This window comes from Gopherus flavomarginatus, chromosome 22, assembly GCF_025201925.1.
Source record: "Gopherus flavomarginatus isolate rGopFla2 chromosome 22, rGopFla2.mat.asm, whole genome shotgun sequence".
Classification (NCBI taxonomy): domain Eukaryota; kingdom Metazoa; phylum Chordata; order Testudines; family Testudinidae; genus Gopherus; species Gopherus flavomarginatus.
Window position 1 is genome coordinate 9158763 of NC_066638.1, and position 17649 is coordinate 9176411.

The window sequence follows — 17649 nt, forward strand, 5'->3', positions numbered from 1 at the left end:
TATAGGTCTCGTGTGAGTTACTGCACGGGAGAGCTCACGGCACAGCTCATTTAACAGGATTTGTGAAGGGAGTAGTGGGCTGGGACTAACTTGATGTGCGGCCTTGGGCTGGGCACTTAGGGTCAGGTGTTCAAAAGTATTCAGGTGCCGAGCTGGATTTTCAAATCCACCTAAGGAGGGTAGATAGCTAATTCCTATTGGAACCCATAGGATTTAGGTGCTTAAACACTTTTGTAAATCCCACTAGGTACCACTCTGCATCTTTAAGTGCCTAAATACCTTTGAAAAACTGGCCTTTCACCTACCTGTACCTGGACTTTCCCCACCTGTAAAATGGAGATAAATGCTATTGCTTGCTGCCCACACGAGCAAGTGCAGTAGGGGTTTAATGGAGTGGTTGTAAAGCACCGTACCTAAGCCAAGTAGTATTGAAATATATTTTTAAACCTTTCCTGCTGTGACTGGAGCAATAACTATACCAACAGAGGTGAGTTATTAAAACTCAGTTATTCTCCTAAGAGCTTAGCTGAGCTGTACACGATGGAGAGAAAAGCCTTCACTATCACACAACTTGGAACAAACTCCCAGTGACTGATCACTACACAGGGAGAGAGGGCTTTTTTAGAAAGCTTTCTGGGTTGCCTTGGGGAATTTTTAAACGGAAACTTATTTCCTTGCTAAGCGGTTCCCTCCTTTGGTTGGGTAATAGTCGTTTGTTTTTGTGGGATTACTCCTGACCGCTGGGCTGTGCATGTTGGGCTTTTGTAGAGTTCTTTGTGAGCTGCGTGCACTCGTTGAGTGGTGGTGAGACTTCTTAGTACGCTGGCCAATGCATGCTGATTTATCATATTGCTGTTTGCGGGTGCTTGAGTTGGCATGCTGGCTTGTTAAAGGGTTGCCTAAGATGCTGACCATGAATGTCCATCTAAGGGTAAAGGATAGCTAGGTATTAATTGGCTCTGCTGGTTTGAAGCCTGTGTCTGCTGAGCAGATCATGGGTATGGATCCTCCTGATACAGCACTGAGTTGTTGCTAGTCCTTGGGAAGGTTGAGCTGTTTGGATGAGCCATCTGATTTTGAAAAGCTTTTTGCACAGGTTTCTTTGGGGCAGAACCGCTCCCTAGAGGAGTTAATACATCTCTTTGGGGCTGTATTTTCAGAGTTAAAATATTGCCAGCACCTGGAGACTAACAAAAAGCAAACACTTCCAGAATAGCAGAGGTCAGGCCATTGTATAAAAATTAGCTTTCAAGGCTGCCCTGAGTTTTTGTCACTTTCCCCCACCAGGGACTTGGAAAATGGCTCTTGCCTCTAACCACCACTAGAGGGGCCTAAAACAGCTGTTAAGTAGTAATTCTGTTCAATTCTGTTGAAACCAGTGGGAAATTGAAGGATTTCTCTTTGCTTCTCAGGACCCAACTTTCTCATCTTTCTATTGCCATGACCTATCTTCTCCCTCCTAGGGTGACCAGATGTCCCAATTTTATGGGGATAGTCCCAATATTTGGGGCTTTTTCTTATATAGGCTCCTATTACCCCCAACCCACTGTCCCGATTTTTCACATTTGCTGTCTGGTCACCCTACTCCCTCCTTCAACCTGTACCTTGGCTTTAAAGTCCATTTCTCCCCTCCCTGATAAAGCTGATCTACAGATTGCAATAAGCACTACTGTGCACAGTAGTATATAGCTCCTTTGTAAGAACTGAGTATTGTTCCAGATAATCTGGAACAATTACTATGAATATTACGGTATTTTTTCACACGGGCCATTTCTCTCTTTAGGTTCTTATAACTGTGCTGATCACTATCGTATCTAAGCTACCATTCTCTCCTCCCTAACTTTGTGCTGGGTATTCTCTGTTTTCTATAAACTTGCACAGTTCTCTAAGTTATTGACTACTTATCATAAAGGGTCTTGCATTTACGGGCCAGAGTCTCCGCTTTTATAAATCAAGGAATCTACATTGATCTCCACCAGTTGAGGATTTTGCCCTATGTATTTAACAGATGTTTACATTTTAGATGAGTTGCAAGCCAAAACAAGCCAGAGTAACTATATCGAGTGTTGTTTAGGTTTACAGCCGGGATGGGTTAGGCAGTGTTTGTAATGGGATACAGAGGCTTTCACTGGAGCTGCCGGTACAAAAGTAGGTACTATGTGGTGGCTGTTCTGTGGGTCTAATGAATTGATGGGCTTCAGCCTAGTCTCAGGCAGACAAGTGTCTATGCCACAGAATCCACCTCTGATACTGGCATTGATTAGTGCCCTTGATAGCACTCTTAAGGGAAAGGCCAATGAGTGAATGTGCTACAAAGCCTGAAAACAAGCTCTTACCTTTAGATATGATACTTTTATAGTTGCGGTAAGGCACAACGGCAGGACAGTGCAAACTTGCATTACCGCTGTATCTGATCTATGGGTAAACAGAGGATTGCATTCTCCAAGACTTTCTGCCAGCACCATTCAGGAGCATTAAAATTCACATGGGAAAAAATGTTTAATAATGGTTTTCAGTCTCCAGCAAAATCCGTAAGTTGGAAAACCAACACCACTGATTTTTCCATAATGTCACCCACATCTGCATGTTCATCAACCTGAATAAACATGTCATTTCCAGAAACTGGCTCTTGATTCTCCCTCTCTAAATGCATGAGGTTCCAGAGGCATGCAGAGAATTCATCCCATGCAACCAGTCTGCTCAACTGTCCCCTGTGGACAAGTCTATAGTTGTAATACATCAATTAGTCACTAATACCTGGTAGAGTACTATCAAGGGGAGGCTTGCTGATGGATTCCCTCATAGCCTTAAAAGCTACAGGACTTAAAGTCTCTTCAGAATATCAGGCAGGCAGTTATAAGGATGGATGTTTTCCCGGTACTATTGGAAATGACATTTTTATGGTTCAAAGTGGAATTCAAATCTATTTTAATGGTACTTTTTCATTAGGTCACTTAGGTTGTTTCAAGTCATTTGTCTTGGATAAAACTTGCACAGAAGAGAAGGCTGGTCATCTTGTTTGTTTGTAAAGTGTTACTCAACTGCGAACGTGCTGCGTATTCAAATCAGGCTGTCTGGTGGGTGTGTGCAGTGCTACATCTGATTTGCCATCTCCGACAGGGACCTGCCTGCAAGAAGAAACCGGCTGATGAGATGCGAAAGTCACAGCTCCCCAAGAAGGAAGCAAGACCTCACATGTGACGTATCTGGGCAGCTGATTGCATCGGTTGGGAGCAAGACTCCATCTCTAATGGGCTGGAGCAGGAATTGCCAAGTTCTGGCCCTGGATCTCCCATTCCCTTGCTGTGTGACCTTGGACAAGTCTCCAAGGCCCAAACTTCCAAGCGCGGCCTGCGGTTCTGATGGCCGCTGTTGAGGTGCGCCCAGCTTCACAGGGTGCCGTGGGATTGGATGGTGGCGCGTTTCCCCCGTACATGTGGGGGGCTCGCCCTGGTTGGTTTGGGAGTGCCAGGGTCACCTCCTCCAACAGGGGACAGCTCTTCCAGCCATTATGAACACCATGGGAGGGAGTCTCCGGCCCCCCTGTCCCTAGGTTCTTTCCTGCTCTGCCTCCTCCCTTCCCACCACCTCCTCTCCTCCCATCCCTGGCTTCAGTCCATGCCCCCCTAGCCCCTGCCCTGCCCTTAATCCCTCCTGCCTGCAGAGGGCGCTCTGAGCGCAGACAGGGGGCTGTAGCATTGCACGCCGCCCTCGGGCAGGACAAACGTCACTTCCTCCGTGGGTGGGGCGTGGGCCGGAAGTGACTTGAGGAAGCCGGAAGTTCAGAGGGGGGTCGCCTGTTTGTGTTGACTACGTCGGGGGGGATGGCGGCGGAGGGGGATGGAGCCCCGCGCGGAGGGGTGAGGCGCCTGACAGCGCGTCTAGGGGCTAGAGAGCGAGAAGGCCGCTGTAGGGGGTAGAGCAGACAGGGGAGTGATCTGGAGAGGGAGGGGGGATATCGTTGGGGATGGAGGCTGTTGTGGGTCGGGGCTGTATTGGGGGAATGAGTGGGCTGGTGAGGGGGAAGGGTAGGTGGGGGATAGAGTCAGGGGGTAGGTTGGAGGGAGTTGGTGGCACCGTCTCTAATACCCTGTTTCAAAACATTGTGGTCTCGAGCCCTGGATGCAAACCTTCCTCTTTTGAATCAAATAAAATAACTCACGTTTGTTGTTCTAGGCCTCTTCTGCCAGCTCCGACGAAGAATCTGTGCCCACTGCAGCTGAGGAGTTGGCTGCCCAGAAGAGGGAGGAGAGGTTGAGGAAGTTCAGAGAGCTCCATATGAAAAGGGTAATATAGCCTGTGCTGCCAAATGGCCAGGACGGTAGATCAGTTATGCTCATAGCCAGGTTTTGTTTGCAGTTTGGGGTAACTGAGCCACAGACTTCTTTTTGCAGCAATTATTTGAAGAAGGTACCTTTAAAATCAAAAAAGGTAACAGGTCCTTAAAGTTCTAAATTATAAGGTAGGGAAGAGGAGGGGGAATCCTAATCATCCCCATGCAAAATTCCACAAACCAAAGTACATTCTAGCATTTAATTCCTTTGAATTCTCACCTGGAAAATCATATACTGGGGGAGACAATAAGGGTTTTCTCAGGATAGACAAAAATGCTTTTGTCAGACGACCTAAGATAGTTTACAAAATGTTCTAAATGTTCCTTTTCTGTGTGCCAAGAAGGTCAATGGGACACTTATCTTGTCACTTTCTGTTATACAAAATTCACTGGGGGCGGGGGGGATAAAAGTAATTTCAAACTCTTCTAAAATAACTGCTTGAATTTAAATATCAGTGGGTGGAAATCACAAAGTTTAGATTAATCTCGTACCAGCCTTTTGGCTAAAATCATGTGCAGTAGACCCCCGCAACGAGCTGGTACTGAAAGCGTGCGGAGTCAGTTGACGCTACACCCGGCTCATGAGACAGCTCATGGTGTCCGACACGATGAGGTGGTGCAGAGACATATACATGGAGCTTATCATGGGACACGGCCAGTACCAGGTCGAGTAATTGAGACCGCCGGCCAGGGAAATAACCCACTTCCATCCCTGACAAACCAAGGGATGCACCCCACCCATGTACTTATGCGCTACACCACTACTGACTTGGACTCTAAATACATTCCATGGGTGGCGTACCCAAGCCCACATATCCACTGATGTTTTAAAAACTCCCACACCCCAGTCCAGTTCTATGATGGTTACGTGTCATGTATGTTTCTCATGAACCTTGTAACTGAGACTTGTAATCTGTCATAACCCACTCCTGACCCCAGGTGTACAGTACCTTCCCTTTTGACTTTAAACAAACTTTAATAACTGATGCATTTTCAGTGGGGGGGAATATGAGAACCTGCCGCTGCAAGTGGTTGGAGTAAATTATTTAATAGGCTGCTTCTGCTTTCTGACTTGTATGATTGTATATTGCCATTTTCTGCGAATTCGGTGACAAACTTTTACTCCTAGAATGAAGCTCGCAAGCTAAATCACCAGGAAGTTGTGGAAGAAGATAAAAGACTTAAGTTGCCTGCAAACTGGGAAGCAAAAAAGGCTCGACTGGAATGGGAACTGAAGGTTGAGGAAAAGAAGAAGGTATAACCGATGTAAATGCTGATTGCAACCATAACCTTCCATTTTAGGACACTATCCTGCAAAGATTTTAACACTATGTGCTGTGAATAGTTGCACTGACTTCAGTACAACTACCAGTAGTGCATTCCATTATGCATGTGCATAAGTCTCTGCAGGATCAGTTTAGTACCCCTGGGTAGAGACTGTATCTTCTTGGATGTGTGTAGCTATATATAATCATCCACCATCAGACTGGGATCCTTGGTGAGATTGTCTGTCTGGTATTATCAAATTTACAGTGTAAATAAAATTAGGAAAATCTCTCTAATCTACTAATCTTGTCTACTGATTTTGTGTTAGTCTTTTAAAACTTAAGAATTGCTTGTATTTATATTAGGAATGTGCTGCTAAAGGAGAAGATTACGAGCGGGTGAAATTACTAGAAATCAGTGCTGAGGATGCAGAAAGATGGGAAAGGAAAAAGAAGAGAAAAAATCCAGACCTAGGATTTTCAGGTAAGCAGCTTATTTATTTTTCAGGGCTTGGTTAGGGGAATACAAATATTTCATCTTCTTTTTAAATGTTTTCACTAAAACTTAAGCCACACAGAAACAGTCTTCTGTTAATTGCAATCCATTTTATTCTAAAGATTATGCAGCTGCTCAGTTGCGCCAGTATCAGAGGTTAACCAAGCAGATCAAACCTGACATGGAAAAATATGAAAAGCTTAGAGAAGAAAAGTAAGTTTCTCTTTTTGGCAGACCCATGTATTTTTTTAAATGACATTACCTGTAAATATGAATTGTTTTGATGAACTAGTTTCTAAAAAGGCTGAAAATTCTTTTCCGTTCATGTAATTCAAACATTTCATCTTGTCTATTCTTTTACGTGCATTGCAATCCAAATGGCTTTCTGTCATGGTCCCATAAGTTATATCCTGGATGATACTGTAGATGTGTAACTTGTAATATGCTAGTTCATGTTCTCTATCATGTCCCTGTTCTGTTTTGATAACAGTTGTTACGTACAAAAAATTAGTAATTCGACAAAGTTTGATTTTTAATGTTTACCTCTCTCTCATTCAGCGGGGAAGAATTGTACCCAACAGCAAACAGTCTTCTTCATGGAACTCATGTACCGTGTAAAGAAGGGGTTGATAGAATGGTAACAGATCTTGAAAAACAGTAAGTAATAAGATGGTCCTAATTACTTCAAACCGTTGCATTCATAACATGCGGTGCTTTTGCTATTTTGTTTGCTGTAGTATGAGCATAACTTGTGTCTGGTGGTTTCTGCATAAAGACATGTATATAAGTATACAAATCAGTATAGCCTGCCCTATTTATGAATCTGTACACTAGTCTCTATACAGGATTTTTATGCAATTCTGTACACATTGGAAGAACGTGTTGCTGCACAATAGATGCCTAGGCATATTTTATTTTACATGTTAATTTCATTGGGTACATCAGAAAGTATTTTGAAGCAAAATCCTGGCACCAATCAGTAGCCAGTTAGAAAATATCAATGATGTCCAACAATTGTACTTTATAAGATTAAAAGGATAATGGAATGCCTTGGTATATTTATCCTAATATGTACATTTGTTCAATCAAAGTTAGTGTTCATGGTGACTATAATAGGGCATGGTTACTAGACATCAGATTCCAGTAAAATGTAAAGAAAATGTGTTTTCTCATCATAATGGGAACAAAAAATGATGCAATTTCCCATCAACTTCTCTCCTGTCATCTCTTAATCATAGAAAAAAGCAGTATCCCCACTTATTTCCTTTAAAACTACAGCAACTTTAATATTCTCTGACCAAGTACCTAAGGCCACGTCCAGACTAGGAATTAAAATCGATTTTAGATACGCAACTTCAGCTACGAGAATAACGTAGCTGAAGTCGAATTTCTAAAATCGAGGTACTCACCAGTCTGGACGGCGCGGCATCGATGTCCGCGGCTCTCCGCGTCGATTCCGGAACTCCGTTCGGATTGATGGAGTTCCGGAATCGATGTAAGCGCGCTCGGGGATCGATACACCGCGTCCAGACTAGACGCGATATATCGATCCCCGAGCAATCGATTTTAACCCGCCGATGCCGCGGGTTAGTCTGGACGAGGGCTGAGATTGACTGAAGTAGGTACTCTCCTCTTCATTTCACTTTAAGAACTGCAATTTAAGCTTTAAATTTTTTCTGCGTACTTATGCTTAGATTTCACATTTTGTGTGGGTATATAGCTTTGCAAGTGTAAAAATTCAAGTATATTCATGGCTCAATTCTGTTAGGTGGTGAGTGTCCTCAATAATAGGAGTTGAGGGTGTTCAGCATCCTGCAAGATTAGACCCCAAAGGGGAAAAATTACATGTACAGGCATAAGCAACATCTAACCCCCATTCTATTAACCTGCAATCAATACAAATACCAATCATTTTCATCACTGAGGAAATACATCCAGTGGTGTATGTAATTTCCACTTAGTTTTAATAGTGGTGGCTTTTACTGTAGATATAGGAATATTCATTCTAATAACTAGTTTTCTGTACATCAGGGGTCTGAAAATAATGTAATTCTCTTACAGAATTGAAAAACGTGAAAAATACAGTCGGCGACGTGCTTATAATGATGATGCGGATATTGATTACATCAATGAGAGAAATGCCAAATTCAATAAGAAGGCAGAAAGGTTCTATGGGAAATATACAGCAGAAATTAAACAGAACTTGGAGAGAGGAACAGCTGTCTAATCTTCCTCATCCCAAGAGGCACAACTCTACAAAGGAATTGTTCAGTATAAACTAGGCATGTTTTGCAGAAAGGCCTAAAAACTGTATCAACATGCTAATTGTGCAAATATAAACTTTGCCATAGACTTTTAATATTAAATGAAACTTATGAAAGCTTTTTTTAAATCCAATGTGTATTGCACAAATGCGTGAATGACACTGGGTATTATAGCTGTACATAGCTTGCCCTTCTAATGGTGGCTAGTTTTTGTAAATTTAGCAAACCTCAAAAGGATTGTTACTCAGATCATATCCTGTAGTTACATAAATGTAGTTTTTGTTTGATTCAGATTCTGTAAAGTAGTTGACTATTAAAAACAAGTGAACACAACTACATGCCTGACTTTTTTGTTTTGTTTCTTCTACACTAGTAGTAAATATGTGGAAGTTGGTGGGGGAGGGGGGGCGAAAGAGAAGCTGGTAAGTGTAAAAAAAGACAATTGATATATCCTTATTGTGGAGCAAATATGTAACCTTGAATTTTGATAGTCTAACAGTTGCATTAAAATTGAGATATAGTCAGGGCAAGTTTAACTTTGCACTTTTCCTCATCTTTATAAGAGCAAAGCTAATTAAAATTGTATCTTCTCACCTACCATACTATAATTAAATGCGGGAGCATGTGCTGTCTATATAGAAAGTCCTTCAGCTAGGTATAAACCTCTGCAGGCTGCCAAAGCAGCAAGACTTCACATCCTTATGGGGGAGGTGGTTGTTTCTTTTGACTTGTTGGCTCAACAGAAGCAGAACTTGGAAAGAATTTGATAAGGGAAGGGCAGCTCTAGAGGTAAGACTGTGTGCTCGGCAACAAGATATTGGAAATCTGCTACTTGCCAGAGTGGCTGTTTCAGACAAAACTATTTTAAGTTTATATTATATAATAGCATTTGTACAGTCATGTTTCAAATATGCTGCAGGTTTGACCTGTCTGAGGTTGTCTAAACTGAGATGTTGATTTACACTCAACTTACCTTTTGGATACTGTTCTTGCAAACATGAAGGGGCAAAGTTTGGGGAATGTAGGTCCATGGTATGGGAAATAGCAGGGTCCAATTCACCTCTAGGCCCGAGGGAACCTAATCTCTAACCTTAGTGTTGAGGAACCTGTAGTAGAATATGGAACAGAGGGCTTGAGAAAATACCCCCATTAATCAGCAAAAGGTTGGGGCTGGTTGAGCCCTTATGGTTGCTCTGTACTTTTACTATCAGCCCCTTCCTGTGCAGTTATATCCCAGAAAGACCTTTTGCTTGCAAAGCTTGTTTTGCATAGGGAACTGATTTAAGTTATGGAGCAAAAATAACTTTCTAGGCTAGACAAGCCCTGTGTGTGCCTGGATCATTTTCAGCAGCTACATTCCTCAGTGGATGTTTCTAAGGCAGAGCATCAGGTGCAGAGTTTATAGCTCTAGCTGCAATCACAGGAGACTTCCCCCCCACCCTCCAAAAAAAGAGGGGAGGTAAGTGACTACAGTAACCCCTTATGAGGAACTGAACTGTTTCCAAATGCTGCCTCATTTATTATAAACATACGACACAGCAGTGGAGCAATCCACCCACTTTTTCCTCTTTGCTTTTCACCATTCTATTGTAGTTAGCAAAAGCTGATTACCAATAAATTCCCACAAGAGGGGGAAAAACCCTTAAACTTTGAGGGTGATAGGTGAAAACAAGGGTGCTAGGTTCAAGTGTTGCTTTTAAGAGGGTTTTTTCGGTACACCTAGAGTAGGTAGTGGGCAAATCTACACAGTGCTGTAAGTAAATGCTGCACTAACCCCCCACCCCACCCCCACAATATGAATTTAAAGGTCACATCTTTAGTACTCACAGGGGGAGTTACAGTTCAGCACTTTAGTGAGTACTGCTATTCATACAACTTTTAGGTTACAGTGCAGTGCTCACTAATACTATGCTAAAATCCCCCCGTGGACACTAAAGACATGAACTTATGGGGACCTTTAAGCTGCCCCTGTGCAAACAAGACATGTTTACACAGCAGTACTTTAGCAATGCTCCCCATTCACACCCCTTTAGGCCACACTGCAGCACTGGCTAAGCATTTTTTTTAAATGCATTATTAGTTCTGCCTTCACAGCAGTAGGTAGGCTGAACACCAAGTTAACTTGGTTTTTGCTATTCACCTTACTACTTTTGGCTTGTTTTAAAAATTGCCTGGAGGCCAAAATTACCTAGTCCGACCTCCTAGAAAGATTATAGCCTGTATTAAGTTGCACAACTTTAAAGCAATGACTGATTTTGCCATTGTTCTTACATTCTGAATTCTCTATTTCTGTGGCTTCCACAGGTGGGAGGTCCAGTAAAGCTGCTCCTCCCCATAATGTATGCAGAAATGAAGCACTCTTTCCTCTGGCTATTCACTGTAGAATGTGAGTGACAGCATCCTGTTTCGTTCCATACTGAACTGGTATTTTTGTTGAAGAGATTTCTTCCCCAACCAAGACAACGGTACTGGGATATTTCTCCTTCTATAACACTTGACTTTCCATAGACTGAGCACTGATCAGCCAAGGGAAATGCAACTAAGACTACAAACTTGTTTGCACTGCCTAGATAAAGCAACAGCTACTACTACTTAGGGAAAGTACTTTTAAAAAAAACATTTCCACACCAGAATATTCAATACAAATTTTATTGTGCAAACCTTTTACATGAATTCAAGTTTAGTCAGTCCCCCCTTATCTTCCCTCCCCCAAAAATCACAGTAAATGCTATGAAATACCTATAAGCCCTAGGAAGTATTACTTGATATCACACTTTATACATCAATGCTTCAAATGTCAAGCTGGCACATGTAGATCATTGGTATAGGATCAGGACTGGAAACAAATTAAGATAATGTAAACTTCCTCACATCAATATATCCTTACTACTTTGAAGTCCAGGGGATCTGAGTAAATTTTATGATTACTATTTTAGATCTGAGTAGTGGTGATTTAGTCAAGACTTGTTTTAAAGATTTAATCACCAACAAGAAGAATTGTGATTAAGTTTTAAGTGTCAATTTTAGAAGTCCAAATAGAAAGCAACATATAGTGGGACTGATTCCTTAAGATTAAACATTCAGGACTGGGCCATAACTGAGTAAGGATTCCTGCATGGCAATCATACAGTTGTAACGCAAACATCTGCAGAGAGATCTAAGAAAGCGTATTCCAGAGAATCACTCAGAGCAGGATATGCACTTAACATTTTCAACTTGAAATCAAGTTGCTCCAACATCTGAAGTCTATTGAGAGCATCTGATTATTTCCTATTTGCTCTTTAGTACTTCACCATTCACTCAAAGCTAATTGCATAATGCCAATTTATACCTACAGAGCTCAGACTAGAAACAAGAGGGCAACTTCACAGTTCAACTGAATTATATAGGGCCTTAAAGAACAAAACACAGGTTTTACTTAAACAATGCATTACAACCGTTCAGAACAGTGGCTGCTAAAGTAACACTGAGAAGAAGTTACCCACCTGTAATTTCTACTCCATTCTAGTGATACAAAAAAGTATTTACAAATATATACTTAAGATTCCTACTTGTGGTTTCCGGGCCATTGTGCTGTGTTTTCAGATCTGGAAAAAAAATCTATCAAAATTAACATCTTTAAATACTTATTAACAAAAATATTCAACCAGATAAGAGGATTTCAGGCCTCATTTCTGGAAGTAATGCATAATGCCAATAGTTCACAGGGCAGTGAGTGAAAGGTGCTAGCGTGCTCGGAAGGGTGCACTTTTAGGTGAAAAGTTAAATAAGCTGTTTTCCTCTTTCATTGGAACCCACTGCCCATAGGGATTTCTCTTTGTATCTTCTTTAACCAAGGATATGGCTGTCTCTTTAACAGAGAGACTTCCTGGTTTCTGGAGTACTGGCTTTGCCATTGTGTTCTGGGGGAAAAAGTTACTTGTTAGAATATACTTTTTTTAAGAGTGAAATATGAAAAGTGTCCACAATTGTTACCTACAGCTTTACAAGACTATTTGTAGTTTATGAAAACCATTTTTTTAGGATGAATCCAAGAACACTGAAATCAATACACACGGGCAGAGAAAAAAAAGCTTCACTGAAGCTTGCACTTGTAATTTTAAATTGCCGTAACAAGGCTTTGTATTTATGACGATGAGAATGATGCTTGCTATATAATCCAGATTTAACGAAGCCCAACTTGCTTTTCACCAACTTCTGGTTACTTGAGTGACCAGTTGTACAAGTTGGAAGGTCCATAACATTACAGCTTACAAATTTATTGCTTCCTTTTAAATGCTTTTGCCTCCGGAGAGCCTAAACTCAGGGTATGTCTACACTATCTGCCAGATCAGCGGGTAGTGATGGATCTATCGGGGACTGATTTATCACATCTCATGTATACGCGATAGAGCAATCCCCGATAGCCGTTGACTCCTGTACTCCACCATGGCGAGACGCAGAAGTGGAGTCGATGGGGGAGCAGCAGCAGTTGACCGTGTCCCATGAGGATGCAAGGCAAGTCAACCTGAGATATACAGCTTCAGCTATGAAAATAGCATAGCTGAAGCTGTATATCTTAGGCTGATCCCACTCCCTAGTGTAGAGCAGGCCTCAGTAATTATATCCCCCTACACTCCACATTTCTCTTGAATTACTTAACTATATTATACATGGAGGGCTACTAAAGAGGGTAGTAAATTGAACTCAACTGACTTCCAAGGTTAGGTAGAACATACTACATAGGAAATACTGATTTCCAACTTATTCTTTCACCTATCTTAGAAATATGCACTTACATTAGGGCTGAAAGATAAGCTTTTCATTACAGGAGCTCTCTCAGTTCCACTTTTGGTTAAGTCTTCTGTTAGTCTTCTTGATTGCTAGAGGAGAAGGCACACAGTTTAAACAGGGTCACATTCTATGTGAATTAAGGAAACGTACTAGAATATTCACACTCTAGTGAAAGTTTTGTCTCAACTATTTAGATCAATAATGGCTTTAAACTGTAAAGTACTAGGATGCACATACAGATCAGTGTTGAAAACTCAACTTGGGAATGTTTAGTATTTCTATCAACATAATTGTGTCAATGTACAACCTTATATCCATGCCCATGTTTTAGCTTTAACTAGGGAATTCATTAAGCATGGACTTCATAAATTGAAATGGAATGTTACAGCAAGTTGTGTATAAACTCTGCATATCCACCCTGCAGAGCTTTGGAGAAGGACAATAAACTTATCTGCAAGTGATGCAGGCCTCTTCTTCTGTAATCTCTCAACATCTGGAATATATTACATATATTATGAAAGGGACACCTGTGCCACTTATTTAGTAGTCCAAGAAACCCTTACTAAGTTTACTTTCTTTCATTTTGAAATACAAGTTTGGTATAAGCTATTGCTACGTCATTACCATTGTAGGTGTGCATTTGACCAGATGTAACAAACATTAACAGCTTTCTAGTGCTAAACTAGTTTAACCTGATTAAGTTCTCTTTTCCCTCCCCTAATTCACAGCAGCTAGAACCCACAAGTTCCTTAATTACCACCAGATTTTCTTCATCAATGTCTGGAGACCATATTCATGATTTCTATAAGACAGAAATATAGTATGTAAAATGCATTTGGGGTCAGGGCATGGGATTTCTGGGAACAATCTGATGCATATGAAAAGGCTATATGGCAGTTATCAAGCACAAGGATTAATCTCTACAAACGCCTATTAAACAGGCTTTGGCAAATAAGCCTTTAATTGTTCTCAGGCAAAAGATCAGCCAACATAATGGGCACTTCCTTATTAGGCTTGACAATTCTCTCTCCTTCCTCACATATCACTACTGGAAAGCTGGTAGGCAAACAACAAGAGCCACCATCTAAGATTCCAAGGTACTCTTCCAGCTTTGGCAGGTCTACAAAAGGTTTTCGGCAAGTTTAAAAACTTGGATGTTTCGTTTCATAATAAAATTAGTATTCAAAAATGTAAAGAAACTTCGCAATGAAATATTAAGGCTAGCACAGCTTTTCATACGTTTCATATCAGTAGTGTAGTTTTGAAAAAAAAGTTTACCTTTAAATCAAGATTACTCCAGTTTATAATTACCTCAGTAGAATCTTCACTTCTGCATTTTCCACCATTTGTCTCTTTGGATAGGCTGTAGACTCGCAAGCTAGCTGGCAAGACTATGTTATCTGTTCCCAGGGCTTTTGCAGCATTAGCCTTTGCAATTTCTAAGAGTTCCCTCCTATCTATATAAAAAAGAAGAAACATCTTCTGTAACAGTAATCATGGCATACTGACTCACCCAAAAAGAAACAATGAGTCCAGTGCAAAGTCAGCTCACCCTGGAAAAAGTATGTTCCCAAACTAGTGTAAATTTAGAGAGATACCACCCCCTTTAAACTGAAGTTTATAAAAGATGTCAATTACAAGATGTACACAGGTAAGCAATCCAAATCAGATTCTCAGTTGACATTTAGGACAAAGCTACACCCCCAAATTTTAAAATTCTATATAAATCTAACAGGAAAAGTCTACAAATGAGTCAGTCTTGAGTTCTATTCCTTCCCACCCACGTTACGAAGCAGATATGCTGCTACTGCTGAATGCAAATACCTTTTTCACTTAAGCGCAGAGGAGTTCTGCTACGAGATCTTGTTCTTGATCTGCTTCTCCAACTTCTGTAAGCCTCAGGGTATATGGTTCTCCCAAATCCATAGTATCTTCGGCCTCTTGATCGTGATCTGCTTCTTGAAAAGTATCTTCTATAATATGGTCTTCCACGAGACCGGGACCTGCTGCGTGATCTATACCTTGGAGGAGAACGGTGGTATCTCCTGTAGGTTCTAGGATGGTACCTTCCTCTATATCGAAGGCTACATGATCTTGACCGACTTCTGGAACATGATCTTGAGTATCTTCTATACCTTCTGGAAACATTTCTTCTAGCTCGTGATCTTGATCTGCTTCTAGATCTGCTCCAACTCCTTGAGGAAGTTGAAGAAGTGCTTGAACTGGATCGTGAACTGCAAGATGATCTGCTAGATGATCTTGAAGATGATCTGCCCCGACTAGTTTTGGACTTTGAGCGAAAATCTCTCTCTTTTGGTGAGCTTAGAGTTAAATCATCCATGAAATTTGTCATATCCTCTGTCTTTTTGTATGCCTGCATTTTTTCTGTGACAGTGACTTTAGAAATTGTATCTGTTTTGACTGATGTTCTAGAACATTCAGTTTCAGTTCCTGTTTAGAAAAAAAATTGATTTACGATTTATTCTTTGCCAACACAAACCAAGGTCAACTTGAAATTTGTAGCTATCCTAAGTTTTGTAAGTATAGTAGAGAACTGAAAAGTTCAATAGCTATTTTGCAGTTTTACCTTCTGCCCTAGACAGTTCTATTTACTGTTTCTACTTTTTCCTTTTAGTCAATTTCTTCCTGGCTTTAATCACACACACTTCTCATAAATTAATGGTTTCAGAATGTGGCCAAATTCTCTCTCAAAAGCATACTGCTGATATGCAAATATATCTGCACATGCAGACAATTTACATGGCATTAAGGCTAACGAAGTGCATATTTTCATTATTTTCAGTTTACAAGTCGTACAGTTTGCTGGGACATCTACACAAGAGACCATTTTAAATTAAAGAAAAGCATTTCTGTTGTGAAATAACAGTTTCTTCTGAAAGAAGTTGACTACAGTCTATTGTACTGTCATGAATGTAATGCCAACAAACAGATCAATTCATATGCCAAACACCAGAAATGTGATAGTATTTCTTACTTGAAAATTTAAAATACTAAATACGAATAGCTAAGATGGCCACCATCAAGTATCAGCAGCCATTTTCGTTTTACATTTATTAAAATGCTACTGCATTCTAGGGAATAAATTCTTCTCTATCTCCACCTTCCAAATCCCCTCTTGGATATGACTGTACCACAGTCTTCTGATTAAAGGAACTCTATTCAAGCCTGGCATTTGTATTTAATGTTCACCGAATACAGATGTTATACAGCAAATCTTAGACTTTCTGGAATATATTACTGATAAGCATGAAATTTTTAATATCAATTATATTGATTTCTTTTACTATACATATAGAGATGAAAATCTGAGTTTACATATCCCACCTTGCCTTTAAAGAAATGCCAAGCTCCCAAGTCCCAGAACAGAAGCTCACTGTGTTGAGTGCTGTCTACAGAGAACAGCGTATCTTCAAGCGCCAACAAGTTCTCTGCATTGTACAGAACCCAGGCACAGTGCACCTGCCAGCAAAGCCGCCCTGCTCCACTGCCTGCCTTGGGTGCATCCGCTGGCAAGGAGCAAGGTACCAGCGCTGGCCCAAACTGGGTGAAACGACAGAGGCTAGTGCGCAGAGAGAGAACAACGGCATTACGGACCAGGAAACGAGCCTAGCTAACTGGGAGGTGAAAGGAGAGCCCGTCCACAGGCACTTACCGCTGGGGGCCGCGGGACTTCCCTGCTCCTGGCTCCCGTGAGGCACCACCCGGGGGCTCCTGCAAGAGACGGGAGTGTCAACGGACACACGAATGTTAGTCGCCCCCCCACCGACGAATACCCGCCGTCCCCCGGCGCGAGCCGAGCCCCCCCCCCGAATACCCGCCGTCCCCCGGCGCGAGCCGAGCCCCCCCCCCCCGAATACCCGCCGTCCCCCGGCGCGAGACGAGCCCCCCCCCCGAATACCCGCCGTCCCCCGGCGCGAGACGAGCCCCCCCCCGAATACCCGCCGTCCCCCGGCGCGAGACGAGCCCCCCCCCCGAATACCCGCCGTCCCCCGGCGCGAGCCGAGCCCCCCCCCCCGAATACCCGCCGTCCCCCGGCGCGAGCATCCCTTCGACGCCGCCCCTCCCTCGGAACTCACTGGCTCCAGGTGGCCTGGTCTCCCCCACGCGGATCCTGGGCCTGTGGCGGCGCCTGTGGGGACAGCCCTGTTTCCTGGGTCACCGCCATAGCGGACCAGCACAGCCGCCTCCCCACACCGAGCGCTGGGAACCCGAACTGCTTTTCGCGGCCCAGCCTCCCCTCAGGGGCACAAGCCCGATCCGCCTCTCAGCGCGAGCAGAGAGCGAGGGCGCGCGAGCCGCTGCGGACCAGTCACCCCGCGCGTAGGAGCCTCAACAGCAACGAACTAACTGCCAGACTAACCCACACTGCGAAGGTTCGAGAACCACCACCCAGTTATGTAACCTGGAGAGTAGGGCGCAGGCGCGGGCGAGACGAGAACTTTCTCCCCCACCTAGGCCAGAAGAACCTGAAGCGCATGCGTCAACTAGAAACGCCCG

The 17649-nt window shown here is 42.5% G+C and overlaps 2 protein-coding genes across 4 annotated transcripts; one reads left to right on the forward strand and one right to left on the reverse strand.

The window, feature by feature from the left end:
* Positions 1–3760: 3760 nt before the first annotated feature.
* SYF2 (SYF2 pre-mRNA splicing factor) lies at positions 3761–8691 on the forward strand. The gene is made up of 7 exons (XM_050932260.1): positions 3761–3860; positions 4177–4287; positions 5463–5588; positions 5965–6082; positions 6217–6307; positions 6653–6751; positions 8156–8691. The coding sequence occupies exons 1-7, from the start codon at positions 3825–3827 to the stop codon at positions 8319–8321; spliced, it is 747 nt and encodes a 248-aa protein (XP_050788217.1). The 5' UTR covers positions 3761–3824; the 3' UTR covers positions 8322–8691.
* Positions 8692–10991: 2300 nt separating this feature from the next.
* Positions 10992–17588, reverse strand: RSRP1 (arginine and serine rich protein 1). 3 transcript variants are annotated; one of them, XM_050932248.1, is made up of 6 exons: positions 17517–17588; positions 16805–16863; positions 14956–15582; positions 14443–14588; positions 13137–13220; positions 10992–12260 (listed from the first exon to the last, which is right to left on the reverse strand). In XM_050932248.1, the coding sequence occupies exons 3-6, from the start codon at positions 15509–15511 to the stop codon at positions 12084–12086; spliced, it is 963 nt and encodes a 320-aa protein (XP_050788205.1). In that variant the 5' UTR covers positions 15512–15582; positions 16805–16863; positions 17517–17588; the 3' UTR covers positions 10992–12083. The 3 variants fall into 3 exon arrangements, with proteins under 3 accessions (XP_050788205.1, XP_050788203.1, XP_050788204.1); XM_050932246.1 differs by lacking the exon at positions 17517–17588 and adding an exon at positions 17229–17510; XM_050932247.1 differs by lacking the exons at positions 10992–12260; positions 17517–17588 and adding an exon at positions 17229–17510 and having other exon boundaries at positions 13150–13624.
* Between the last annotated feature and the right edge of the window lie 61 nt (positions 17589–17649).

Excerpts from the sequence above, each read along its gene's own strand:
- SYF2 (XM_050932260.1), top strand. The coding sequence starts at position 3,825 with ATGGCGGCGGAGGGGGATGGAGCCCCGCGCGGAGGG. Across the intron at positions 4,288-5,462 it reads GAGAGCTCCATATGAAAAGG|AATGAAGCTCGCAAGCTAAA; the intron begins GTAATATAGCCT and ends TTTTACTCCTAG. Across the intron at positions 6,308-6,652 it reads GAAAAGCTTAGAGAAGAAAA|CGGGGAAGAATTGTACCCAA; the intron begins GTAAGTTTCTCT and ends TCTCTCATTCAG.
- RSRP1 (XM_050932246.1), bottom strand. The coding sequence starts at position 17,317 with ATGGCGGTGACCCAGGAAACAGGGCTGTCCCCACAGGCGCCGCCACAG. Across the intron at positions 14,589-14,955 it reads TCTGCGCTTAAGTGAAAAAG|ATAGGAGGGAACTCTTAGAA; the intron begins GTATTTGCATTC and ends TTTTTTATATAG. Across the intron at positions 13,221-14,442 it reads GAAGTGAAGATTCTACTGAG|CAATCAAGAAGACTAACAGA; the intron begins GTAATTATAAAC and ends CTTCTCCTCTAG.